Source organism: Artemia franciscana, chromosome 19 (assembly GCF_032884065.1).
Source record: "Artemia franciscana chromosome 19, ASM3288406v1, whole genome shotgun sequence".
In the NCBI taxonomy this organism is placed as follows: domain Eukaryota; kingdom Metazoa; phylum Arthropoda; class Branchiopoda; order Anostraca; family Artemiidae; genus Artemia; species Artemia franciscana.
The window spans coordinates 25,651,533-25,665,508 of record NC_088881.1 but is presented as its reverse complement, the minus strand read 5'-3'; the positions used below and the strand labels follow the sequence as shown (position 1 = coordinate 25,665,508).

General features: G+C 34.6%; 1 protein-coding gene across 1 annotated transcript; it reads right to left on the bottom strand.

The window, feature by feature from the left end:
* LOC136039475 (dephospho-CoA kinase domain-containing protein-like) lies at positions 1–13,975 on the bottom strand. The gene is made up of 4 exons (XM_065723251.1): positions 13,801–13,975; positions 8,572–8,775; positions 6,133–6,220; positions 1–385 (listed from the first exon to the last, which is right to left on the bottom strand). The coding sequence occupies exons 1-4, from the start codon at positions 13,910–13,912 to the stop codon at positions 70–72; spliced, it is 720 nt and encodes a 239-aa protein (XP_065579323.1). The 5' UTR covers positions 13,913–13,975; the 3' UTR covers positions 1–69.
* Position 13,976: the final 1 nt, after the last annotated feature.

Here is a 13,976-nt window from a genome sequence, read left to right as displayed (position 1 = left end):
TAATAGCAATCAATTTTTTTTTTTAATCGAGCTAAAATAAAATAACTAAAAACAAAATGAGAAAAAACACTATTTAGACACTTTGAGTTTGCCAGCCAATAGAAGATAGAAACCCCCAAGCGTCACTCCCAGAAAAACCAAGATTGCAAGAGAAAGAAGAAACATCCTTAGCTTGTTTTCCCAATGTAAATTTAAACTTTGTAAATACTGAATTATTTTCTCTGTTTCTTCTTTTGTATTTTCGCGTGGTCCAGTGTTGTCAATAACAAAATCAGACATATCGCATTTTTCTTTTAGTGGCATTTGAGCAGCAATTCGTTTCTTAGCCTCTTCTTCAGTCATATCCATTCGCTTTTGAAGCCTTTCAAGCTGTGTCTCTTCGTCACTGAAAAATTTTGAAGTGAGCATGAAAAAAGTATATAGGTAGATAGGGTGGTAGATAGAGCTAAGAATTGACTATTCAGCATTTATTCGTACTTTCGCCGCATATTTATTCTTATATAATAGTTAAAAATCCCTACAGTTCTCCTAGCGCTGCCATAGTAACCTAAAGAGGCATGAGGTTTCAATGTAATGCTTTATTTATGAATTTCTTCATCCTTTACAAGGCCAGTTCGTACAGATAGAGTGGTTGTAGAAGCTTAAAAATGGGCGCAATTTCACAAAATGAAGAGGGGGACAAGGATTTTTTTTCATAAATTGATGTACAGAAAAGGTATTTCCCAAAATGTAGAGGGAAAATAAATTATCCCTCTCCCTAGTCAATGTCCCTACTGAACAAAGGACCATTTTTTTTTATTATAACTACTGCTACTACTAACAACTCACCGCAGCACCAAACCACCTAAGGCCAACACAACTACGCACGCTCCTCCTTCAAAATCTATTCAAAACCTCTTTACACCCTCCCAGGAAGTTCCCATTTCCCTTAAATCTCCCTTTATAACATCCTCCCACCCCAACCATGGACGACCTGCTTTCTGTTTAGCCCTACACGGTTGGCCGAAAAGTACAACAGTTTTCATTTTGAGATGTGGGCCACCTAAAATGGGAGAATTTTTCTGATCTCTTTGATACCTATATCTTAGTCGTTGGTTCATGGGAACCCCAAAGCACAAGAAAAGAATTAAAAGAAAACTTGAATCATCCAAAAGTAGGGTCAAAAATCTTATATGCTTAAGTTAGGGCACAGGCCTCCAAAATACAGAGCCCAAAAGTAGTAAAACAAAAATAAAAGAAAACCATTGACTGGAAGAAACATTAAGTAGATCAACTATTCCATTGTTACGGAGAAGGTTGTCAATAGGCTGAAAATGGCCTAAAACTTGCTGTTTCCGATCAGTTCCATAGTAACCGCTCCGAAAATAGGGTCCCAAAACTTTTTGTTTTCGGTTGACTAAAAAGTTGTAGCATCATATTGCTGGGTCGAGAAAACCCTCAATGCAAAACAAAATAGAAGAAAAAATTATATTGATACCCCTTGAAAAGCGAAAAATCTTTTGTTTCCCCTTTGAACAGCTAGAAAATTGCAGCCATAAGTATCTGAGCCATGTATACTTTTGTCATGAGCGACCAGTCTCAATAGTAACCAAAGCTCTAAAAACGGATTTTTGATACCGATAGTTACATCAAAAGAATCGCATTTTTACGTTGATTCTAAACATATAAGTTTCATCAAGTTTAATTTTACCCATCAAAAGCCTGAGAAAATTTGCCTGATTTTAGAAAATAGGAGGAAACACCCCCTAAAAGTCAAAAACTCTTAACGAAAATCACACCAACAGATTCAACGTATCAGAGAACCCTACTGTAGAAGTTTCAAGCTTCTATCTACAAAAAGGTGGCATTTTCTATTTTTCCCAGAAATCACGGGTGCGTGTTTATTTGTTTTATTTATTTTTATTTTTTCCCCAGGGGTGATCGTATCGACCCAGTGGTCCTAGAATGTCGCGAGAGGGCTCATTCTAACTTAAATTAAAAGTTCTAGTGCCCTTTTTAAGTGAACAAAAAAATTGGAGGGCACCTAGGCCCCCTTCCACGCTCATTTTTTACCCAAAGTAAACTGGATCAAAAAATTGGATCAAAAAGTTCACGATAGTTGAAAAACTCAATAAATATATCTTTCAGGACGACTTAATCCCCAACAGTTCCCGAGGAAGGGGCTGCAAGTTACAAACTTTGACCATTGTTTACTTATAGTAATGGTTATTGGGACGTGTACAGACGTTTTCAGGGGGCTTTTTCATGTTAAAAGAGGGTTACGGATCTTTCCATGGAGGAATTTGTCATGAGGAAAGAAAATTTCCATGAAGGGGCCACAGGATTTTCTAGCATTTAAAAAGCAATGAGAAAATAACTAAAAAAAAAGTTTTTTCAGGTGAAAGTAAGGAGCAGCATTAGAACCTAAAACGAAAAGAAATTATTGCGTTTATGAGGGGGTTCGTCTCCACTATTTATTCTAAGGCCTTTTTGATTCAGTGGTCATTCTTAAATAATTGGGACCAAATTGAAGCTTTAGTGTAAAGAGCGAGGTATTGACGAGGAGGAGAATCCCCTCATATACGTAATAAAAATATACAAACATAGAATTTCGTTCCGTAAGTTAATTCGTAAGTTACGCATATTTATTACTAATAAAAACGTTTGTAAAAAAATAAAAAGTTCTAGTTGCCTTTTTAAGTAACCAAAAATTGGAGTGCTACTAGGCCTCCTACCCCACCCCCTTTTTTTTTATCAAAATCGTCCGATCAAAACTATGTGAAAGTTGTTTAGCCAAAAAAAAATTAATATGCAAATTTCGTCTTAAATATTCATGTGCGGTGAGCTAAAATCAAAACATGCATTAATTAAAAACAGTTCAGAAATTAAATTTAAAAAAACAAGTTTTTAAACTGCAAGTAAGGAGCGACATTAAAACTTAAAACGAACAGAAATTATTCCGTATATGAAAGGGGTTGTCCCCTCCTCAACGCCTTGCTCTTTACGCTAAAGTTTTTTGTTGTTTTAAAAAGTAGAGTTGTGAGAAAGAGTCAAAGAAAAAAAAATCAAAATTAATTCTTAGGTTTTTTGGTGAGTGCTGGACGGTGTTTGAGGTATAAAAACACGTGTTTTACTGTAAAAGAAAAAAAAATCAATCAGAACTAGATTAGCAAATAATCACTATTTTATGGTCACACTTTACTTACTTTATTTTTCTTTATTATTACACTGAGTTGGCTTGTATTTTAATTAAATAAAAAAAAACTAGTTTTTTTAACTGAAAGTAAGAAGCGACATTAAAACTTAAAACGAACAGAAATTACTCCGTATATGAAATGGGTTTTCCCCTCCGCAATCCCTCGCTCTTTACGCTAAAGTTTTTAATTGTTTTAAAAATTAGAATTGTGGCAAAGAGTCAAACTTTAGCGTAAAGAGCGAGGGATTGCGGAGGGTAAAACCCATTTCATATACGGAGTAATTTCTGTTCGTTTTAAGTTTTAATGTCGCTCCTTACTTTCAGTTAAAAAAACTATTTTTTTTTTATTTAATTTCTGAACGTTTTTGAATTAATTCATGTTTGATTTTAGCTCTCCGCACATAAATTATTAAAATGAAATTTGCATACTAATTCTTGTTTTGGCTAAATGGCTTTCTCTTAATTTTGATCAGACGATTTTGAGAAATAAGGGGTGGGGAAGGAGGCGTAGTTGCCCTCCAATTTTTCGGTTACTCAAAAAGGCAACTAGAACTTTTAATTTTTAACGAACGTTTTTATTAGTAAAAATATACGTAACTTAAGAATTAACTTACGTAACAAACTTTTATATTCTTATATTTTTATTATGTATATGAGGGGGTTTGTCCCCTCGTTAATACCTCGCTCTTTATACTAAATCTTAAGTTTTGTCCCAATTCTTTAAGAATGACCCCTGAATCAGAAAGGCCGTAGAATAAGTAGTTGAAATTACTAAAAATACTTTAGCATAAAGAGCGATGTATTTATCTCCTCCTAAATACCTCGCTCTTTATGCTAAAGTATTTTTATAACCCCTCATATGCTTAGTAGTCTCTGTTTGTTTTAAGTTTTAATGCTACTCCTTACTTTCAATTGAAAAAACTTTTTCATGTTTATTTTTTTCATTGTTTTTTTTTATAGTAATGCTAGGAAATCCCTCGCCCTTTTCATTGAGTTTCTCTTCCCCTATGACATATTCCTCCAAGGAAAGATCCTCCCACATATCCCCCTCCCCTCAACCCAACCCCCCAAACCAAAAGAATCCCCCCGAAAACGTCTGCACACTTCCCAATAACCATTACTGTAAGTAAACGCTGGTCAAAGTTTGTAACTTGCAGCCCCTCCCCCAGGGACTGTGGGGGAGTAAGTAAGTCATCCCCAAAGACATAGTTATTATGATTTTTGACTATGCGGAGCAAAATGACTATCTCAAAGTTTTGATCCGTTGACTTTGGGAAAAAAATGAGCGTGGGAGGAGGCCTAGGTGTCCTCTAATTTTTTGGTCACTTAAAAAGGGCACTAGAACATTTTATTTCCATTAGAATGAGCCCTCTTGCAACATTCTAGGACCACTTGGTCGATACGATGACCCCTGGCAAAAGGTAAAAAAAAAAAAAAAACAACAAACAAACAAATAAACACACACCCGTGATCTTACTTCTGGCAAAAAAATACGAAATTCCACATTTTTGCAGATAGGAGCTTGAAATTTTGCTACAGGGTTCTCTGATACGCTGAATGCGATGGTGTGATTTTCGTTAAGATTCTATGACTTTTAGGGGGTGTTTCCCCTATTTTCCAAAATAAGGCAAATTTTCTCAGGCTCGTAACTTTTGATGACAAAGACTAAATTTGATGAAACTTATATATTTAAAATCAGCATGAAAATCCGATTTTTAGAGTTTCGTTTACTATTGAGCCGGGTCGCTCCTTACTACAGTTCGTTACCACGAACTGTTTGATTTATAGCATGAGAGACGCAAACGCTAGCATGCTAGACTCGAAATCTTTTGTCCGTGATGACAGGGGTTAAGTCCAGTTGTCGCTTGTTATTTTGATTGGAACGGGGTCAGTGGCATGACTCTGTGAGTTTCTTCCAGGATGAAGAGCCAAGAAACGGAAATCACTATCGCTGGTAGGGACTGCAACCTACTAGCTAAACTGTGGACCCAAGCCGAGTGAAGAAAGCTTAATAGAATTTGAGCTAGGAAATGCCTCAAAATTTCTGCTAAGACTGGATTGCAATCAAATTTAATGTTACTGAAAGAAACTTGGTCATTTTTGAGGAATAGAAGTCAAATTATTTAATTCGAATGCATGCTATTAGCCTAACATATTTAGCCTAGCATTTTAAAACACAACTAAATATAATTCCATGTCCAAGACTAACATAAACTTAATAGACGTTCTAGATAATTTGGAAATGTATAATGGAACAAAAGGTAGACCTCAAGTTGTATTGTTTCGGATTAACGACGCTTCTTGACAACCAAGATACTTGTGTCAGCCCTGCCCTGTGTTGTTACACTTGGGTCCGAACTCTGATCCCGTATTGTAAAGGTGAAATCCATCCCGCTGCACCACCACAGGATAGTGGTGGTGCACTGCACCACCCTCATATTCAATATTAGAATTTAAAAACTCGCTTATTTCTGCGTCAGACAGTCTCCAAAATATTGTTTAGATGCAACAACCAGAAATCAATTTTCAATGTCGTTGTTGCTTTTCTTTATCCCAACATGAGCATATCAGAATAATTAATACTAGCTAGAGACTGATTTAAATAGCAGTATCTACTATGTTTGTAATTATATATATATATTTTTTTATTTCTTCTTGCTTCCCGGGGGAATAGCCTGCCTCCTCTGCTGGTACTCACGATCCACCTGTTCCTGTAAGTGCAGTTTATTATCGTCTAGCTTTTTCCTGTACGCATAAGAATGTTTCAAATATATCAAATCATATTCTTGTTATCCCCCCCCTACCACACATATATCTATCAAGGAGAAAAAGTAAAAAAAACATTTAGTCACCATCTTAGCAAGTGCTGCAAAAATTTTCTGTATGTATTTGTCAAAGAAAATTATTTGACATTAACAAAATATGAAAGAGTAAAAAAAAGAAAAAGATTTTCTTACCAGTAAACAGTAATCACCTTATCTACATAAGATAAGATCTTCCGGGTTTCAAAAAGAAGTGGCACATCTACAACAACCATCTGATACCCTTTAAAGTAAGAAGAAGACATTAGGATTTTGTAGTTGCACAATAACGCACTCACACATAATGGATTTAAATAGTATATGGTATTTTGGTGAGCCAATGAAACGGGATTCAATCAAAATGTATGGGGGTAGAGAGATATTTCTTTTTCAGTAACAAATCTTTGGAGCAAAAAAGGAAAAAAAAATATCGTTAAGACTCGAGCCTAGAAGCCGAGAAATATGTCGAGCCTCAAAGGAGTAATTAAGTTCCAGTGAAAATGCTGGAAAGTGATATCTCATTTATATTTGATTAGACAGCATACAGAATAAGGACTTTCTTCATTGCAAAGAACATTTTCGTTTTCAGAGTGCTCCAGAAATCCCAGACAGTTACATCTGGGGGTAGACGAAATTTTATTTTGAAAGGGCCCAAATCGTTTTGGAGGGGGAAGAAGCCCAGTTTTTAGTACAATTTAAAAAAGCAAAAATCAAGTACCCTGAATTTAAACTATTTATTCTGTAGATTATTCAACTTTGCCAACAGAAAATATATTATCCCTATCATGCCTAAGGTTGAATCTAACATTTCTACCCTTTCGAGATAATTTCCAAAAACCATTTCGAAGCTGTTCTCAAAGGGAAAACCAGGAGGAAATTGCAGATCAGGAGAATTAAAGTGTTTATATTTAGCATGCATTGCTCTGCTAATCCTTCCTATGAAAAAAACTATGGCTTTTTCAATCATCTAACGTCAAAGGTCAGATATGTCATTCAGGGAAGACAGGGATGACATACTCAAATGACGGTAGGCGAAATACTCTTCCGTAGCGTTATTAGAGGGCCATATTAAGGGGTCTATGCGAACTTTTTACTCTGGAATCCAGTTTGGTTCTTGACGTCCTCATCAAATATGCAAGAATACACACACTTTTCAAGTGATTTGTAAATTTTAAGATAAAGCTTCGTTAATGCGTACAACTTAAGAAACATGGATTTGTTTTTCGAAAGAGCACAAAGGCTGACTGATAGACACTGAGCATACTATTTTTGCAAATTTCTTCAGTTAGACAGATTACTATAATGCCCAAAAGATGAATATAGGGTGTCTAAAAAAGAACGCTGAGTCTGAAAATCCGAGAAACCGATCTACTTTGGTCCACCAATCATACATGTTGAATCCCTATGCGAACAGGTTTCAAATAAGATGCAGCTTGCCTGACTTATCACAAATAAGCTATTGATGGAGTTTGGGGATTTCTGATCATACAGAGTGCAAGACCTTGCACTCTGATTACAGTTCAAGCAGGGTGTTTTAGAAAAAGGCATGGGCGGAGGTGGTGGAACTATCACTAAAGCATCAAATATTACTTTTTCCTATCGGAGTGCACTATGTCACAAGTTTGCAAAAACAAACACTGTAAGCTTGTAGGATCAGCATGGAGGGGGGGGGGGTCATATTCCCAATATTTTGTTTCACATATGATCTCAACATCTCTTTAAGTGAAGGGTGTGTTTATTTACTTCTTTCTAACACATAAATTTGATTTATAGTAGATTTAAATCTGGCGTTCTTTTGGAGACGTCCTTTATTATGCTTAGTTATCTTACTTCCACTAAAGCTAGTTGTTTTTTTTATACTCATTTCACAGATCACGCTCGAACACAATGTAGTGTTTTTCATATCCATTCAATCTTTTTTTACATCTAGTCCCTACACGAAAATTTTTTGACGAATTTCCCCGTGTAATCATAATAAATGAATCCTTCATATCCCTTTATCTAAAAGTATGAAAATTCTTTTCTCATCTCAGTGATTCATTTTGAATGTTAGGCATAGTAAATTATGGAATTATTATGAAAGGCATAGTACATTATGAAATTATTCCAAAAGATACCTAGTAATTTCCATTCGTCTTATGTTTGTCTAGTTGCATAACTTTATTTCTATTCGTTTTATGCATTGTTCTTCAATTTTCATCGAAAAACTATTTCTGACAGAATTATTATTTAAGTTTTACCGAATCGTAGTTGTGAGGCCTCTGTTTTAAATGGATGACAAACATAATTTAGAGTCCTTGTCCCTGGGCCTGCGCAGATCAATTCGACCCGGTAGGCACATCTTTTGGGCCTTTTGACAGTTTTAATTGAAATACTGACAGAATGCTATGACTGCTATTGCTCTTATGTGTTTGGCTGAGTTTTGATTTATCGAGTCTCAAGAGTCCTTTCCTTATTACTATTTCTTGTCTAAGTCTTTTTAAGATTTTTTTTTTACTTCAAAAACTGAATTTGTTTTCGAGGCCGTAACAGGAAGCAGCAAATGCTAAGAGTTAGATTAACGTGTTTTTTTTTTTAAATTCGTCACCCTCTTACCTTTGAAAAAACATTTTACTAGTTCCCAAAACATCTTTTTCTGAATCTTAGGGTGGGTTATACCATTCAAAATTCGTCTTTTTTCTGCATCATTGAAAACTATTTCTGCTAAAGCTTTTCTATTAAGTGTTGAATCAGAATTAAAAACCTTGCTTCCAAAGTGTTCTCTTATTTCTGTCCAAGCTTTTGAACCAGGCTCGACAACTGTAATGAAAGAATAAACAATAAAAAAAAAGTTAAAAAACAAAATATAATAAGATATGCGCTTTATATGCACTTAATGGTGCAAACAAAAGAGAGAGACCGAGAGAGAAAGATGAGTTTATTGATATAAATAAACAAAACAAAACAAGCAAATGTCCCGAAGCAAAGCTTGTTTTGGCTTACAACCCCAATACACATACAAATAAAAACAATACGAAAAAGGAGAGGAAAATAAAAAAGAAAACAAAAGAAAAGGAAAGAAAAAAGTAAAGAAAAAGAAAAAAATATTCAGTTACCCTGCATTTCGATTGATACGGGAATACACTTAAAAAAAGACAAAAAATACAAAACAAAAAGAAACTAAAAGCACTTGATCAGTATCGCCTAAAACGAAACAAACATCCTGGCTCCACTTGAGGTCCACTCAACTATCAAAACCATAAATATTAAGGCAAAATAGCTTTAATTCCCGCCGAAATTCGCGAAAAATATCCATGTTACTTAAAGTCGTAGGTAAATAATTCCATGCATGGGGTCCTAGATGCCGAAAAGAAAATTGAGATCTACGGGTAATAGCAAGCGGACGACGAATTATATTGGACTATCTCGTAAAATGTGTATGAATATCACTTCCTAATTCAAACATACTTTTAAAACATATTGGTAAACAATTTTGAAAATATTTATATATAAACAGGCTTCGATAAAAAGTAATAAGTCCTGTTAAAGGATACAAACTAGAGGGGGAGATACAAACTAGGGAATGAAGCTCTTAGAATATTTTAGTAAGAATTAATAGACTTTCAGCATTATCAGAGGGGCAGATGTTGCATCCGAATGGCCCAGCGGCCAGATATTACTGATCTTACATTCAATAAAATCTGAATACTGAAAGAAGAAAACTTGTTAGCCCAAGCCATCATAACTGCGTTAAGTGAGACTGGATAACCGAGAAACAACTTCAACAGCAACTGGTTCCAAAAATCTTATTGTTGGTTCCACAAATCGTGTTATTATAGGTTCCACCTATTATAGGAAATTACTTTTAATATTACAAATCTGGTAATGGAAATTTTTAGGCCTAGTTTGTACAAAATGTATAGTAATTAGAATAAAACCCTCTCAAAAAAGAACTCAACCTATTATAGCTCCCAGCTGGCGTAATATAAACCCAAATTGTCAAAATACGACGATTTTAGTATCAAAGAAAAGGGAATGTCTGCCAGTCCTTTAGTGATAAAGAGTGTAGTCAGAGGCGGACAGAGAGCGAAAAGCTAAGGTGGCAGATGGGTTAGGCGGCCCTATCTATGGCCCTCCTTATAGAAAGAATTTGTTTAGTTGTTTATGTGTTTAATCAGAAAAGACTTTGAACAATGACTTTGAACATTCGCGGAATTTGTCCTCTTCAGAAGGATGTTTAACACTACTGAGAGTTTTTCGAATTTCCATCAGAAAACAAAATACATATTTTGATCAGATACAAAACAAAATAATTTAAAAAAAGAGGAAAAAAGTACAGCACTGACAAAAGGGATGTTAAAGTCTTCGAATCTCTTTTCACGCCTTCTTAAACATCTTCAAACTGCACTAAATCAAGCGGTTCCCGCTCATATGACATCAAAATGAATGTTTCCAAGAGATGATTTGATATTATAATTCTTAACCTTGTTCTGATGAGCTTCAGTTTCCAAAAGGATCTTTTACAGCTGACTTGAGAAAACGAAATAGTCAGCAGATATTCTTAGGCAAGAAAAACTTAAGTATAAGCTAATGAGCACATGTTGAGCCTCAATACGCGCAAATTATGCAGTTGTTGCGCAAACTGCAGGAACCTGAATCTCACACATCAGCCCCTTGGCATCCTGCTCAAGGTTCATCCAGTCCATCCTCATGTTTTACACTAGGCCTATCCTGGCTATTTTTTAAAACCGTGCTAATAATTTCGTCATAAATTGGGGCAAAGCTTTTCAGTTCTGACCTCATTCTACTCCAGTCCAAAATTTCAACGATGTGAATTTTGGTCATTCGTGTGTTGATTATATAAAAAGAAGATTTCAGGGAATGGATCCACAGAATTTTATTCTAAGTTTAGTATCATATATGAATGGAAGAAGAATTAGAAAAGAGATTATTTGTTTATCCTAGAAGTTGTAAATATTATGGAAATGTTCGTGATGCTTTCTTAGTATCTAAATTGATGTTTAGTGCTTCAGGTTTATCTGCTTTCTCTATGCTACCCCTTGCTACTTTAAGTCTTAGGACAGTTCTAATTGAAATACTTGAAGAGATCTAAGAATAGCAGAAAGAAAGGCTGAGTATAATACTGCTTGTTCATTGTATTTAGAATTGCTTGCTGTGTATAAATCGGGTGAATTGACTAATGAAGAAATAATCAAACGAGAAAATAATTTACGCAAAACGTTATAGTTTTTTTCCCCGTTAAAAATAAATGAAACGAGTGAAATTAAATGGTTATTTAATATAACCGTTATATTAAATAGTTGTATTTAATATAAATATAACTGTTATACTTATAATAGTTATATTAATTAATATATATTAATAATAGAATTTAGAAGAAATTCTATTAAGAATTTCTTCTAAATTCTTAGAAGAATTTATTGCCAAAAGTCGGTAAAGTTTAACACATAAATAAAACCCTTTTTACTTTCCACACTATATTCTTCAAAAACTTAAGAATACAAACCATCTTTTCCTAGAATTCCGAGGCTATGCATACCATCTAACCAAATAACGCGTCATTGCTCAACTTGTTTTTGACGCGAGTTTGGATTTCTTCCCAGAAAACTTTCACTTGTGAAAGATATCTGGGAAGAAAGCCAAAGGTTATTAAAGGAATAAACATTATTTCTGATTCAGAAAATTTGTTTAATATAATTGTTATTAAAAAATGGAGAAAACTTTAAACGAAATGAAAATGGTAAATAAATATAATCGATTCAATATGAAAGAAGATTTGGACATTAGAATGGAATATACGATTAACACAATGAAATGTGTTTTAACTAAATATGGAAAGAATCTCGTCACCATTATTTATTTTCAAGGTGAAATGGTTGCTCTATTTGGAACTAAGTCTTTTGATTCTAAAGCAGCTGATCTTGAAAAGAAATTAAAAAAATAGATAAAGGTATTATTTTAAAGGTTATAGAAAGAGAAGAGAAATATAATAGGAATTATTTAGGTGTTGATATCGAACTATCCATTAAATAATATATCACATTAAATTATTACATTTTTTTATTAGTGTAGGAAAAATGGAATATAATTAAACTCCTATTTCACAAATTCATCAAATTTATATTTCACAAGACCTGTTTTGATCTTAAAGCTCATGATGGGATTTTGTAAAAATATCGAAAATTTTCATTTAAAATGGTTTGATTTCAATTGAAAAGCGAGTAAATTGATGGGGTGAACTAGGTGGGGCCTGGAACCCGTGTTAACAATGTGAAAAGTACAAAAAAAGAGACCAAACTTTGATTTCCAAGGATCTGTTTTCATATTGAATGTAGGGATGGGAAAAGTTCAATTTGTGCGTATTTGATGTTAAAACGATGTAAATTGAATGGATGAGATAGGTAGGGGCAGAACCGGCAATCACTATACTACTGTCGCAAATACGAATGTGCCTATGGCGACAACAAGTAAAGAACACATAAGAAGGACATTCTAAGTCGAAAAGGTTACAGAAAATTAGTAAAACTCGTTGGTAGGCAAAAGAAAAATCGCTTTTTTGGATGTTTTCCAGTGACGGAAAACATCCTCGATGTAGTGCACGTTTAGTTGTCAGTGAAAAATACCATTTCCTTTGACTCAAAAATTTCATCTGAAGCAGGTGCATGATGGGAGAAATGAGAAAAGATTCTTGACCTTAAGATCCGGAATATTAATGTCGAGTCGAAGAGTTCAGGTTAGTAATTTAGTAAATAACAACAAGCCTGAACAAAACATTTTCAAACAACAAACGGCTTACTTTACTTACTTACTTTCAAACAACAAACGGCTATTCCTTGCAGCCCAACTTATTCTGCCTTATGCATCGAGTTTAAATGCCAGATTTGGCCCTTCAAAATGTTGCAGAGATGGTGAAGGTTTCTTATGACTAGCTGAGGTCAGAGCTGAAAAGCTTTGCCTCAATTTATGACGAAATTATTAGCACGGGTTTTAAAATAGCCAGGATAGGCCTGGTGCAAAACATGAGGATAAGCTGGATGAACCTTGAGCTGGATGTGAAGGGGCTGATGTGTGAGATTCAGGCCCATAATAACACAACCGAAAAGATGTCACGACGAATTTTTGTTGAAAATTATGTGGAGTGCACTCTCGTACGTAGAAAAAAAGACCGGCCTGATGCGGCCCAAAACCGACCGGCCCAGGGGACAATTGCCCCCTAGTCCTCCAGCCCAATCCGCCTCTGAGGGTAGCCCAAAATCAATGTTGTCTAATAGTAAGTAATCGGATTAACTATGATATTTGACTACTAAGGTCCCTGCAGTGTGTTGCTACAGCCGGGTTTGATCTCTTGGTCCTGTATTACCAAGCTTAGGTCAAATTCCCTGCACAACTACAGGACAATGACTATTAATTATTAATTATTGCTTTCATTTCAATTTGCCTGATAACAACACATTCGACCACGTATAAGCTCACGAAATGTTAGAAGCACAAACACTTGGTGTCTTGTATATTTACAATAGCAAGAATACAAAAACTTTTTTTTTAATCTTATACTTTCAATCTGGAAAAAACAATAAAAGATTAATAAGCCAACTTCAAATTATTCCCCTGCAACAAAATCAAATTAGAAATGAAAAGCAAGAAGATAAAATTTCAATTTATGCTCGATTGGGCTGGAAAATTTCAATGGGAGGGTTTGAAAATGCTTCTTCTAGAATTGTGATGCTCACAACCGTCCTTTTAATTTAGCTTATTATTAATTACAATCAGCTCGTTGACATAAGAGCCATCTAGTTTTACCAGTAAAAAACAGGATTAACTTACTTTCACGTGCAATAACATCTGAATCAATAACTGGAATGCCTTTTTCAGAAAATATCATCGAAACTGTGCTTTTCCCACTTGCGATTCCTCCAGTAACAGCAACAATAAACATCTTTACAATAAGCTGAATATGCTATCCTGCTAATATTTTGTACAATATTGCCATCTACTAATAC

Coding starts and splice junctions, on each gene's coding strand:
- LOC136039475 (XM_065723251.1), bottom strand. CDS start 13,912: ATGTTTATTGTTGCTGTTACTGGAGGAATCGCAAGTGGGAAAAGCACA. Junction 6,221..8,571: donor AGTAAAATGTTTTTTCAAAG/GTAAGAGGGTGA, acceptor CTTACTTTAAAG/GGTATCAGATGGTTGTTGTA. Junction 386..6,132: donor AAGGTGATTACTGTTTACTG/GTAAGAAAATCT, acceptor AAAATTTTTCAG/TGACGAAGAGACACAGCTTG.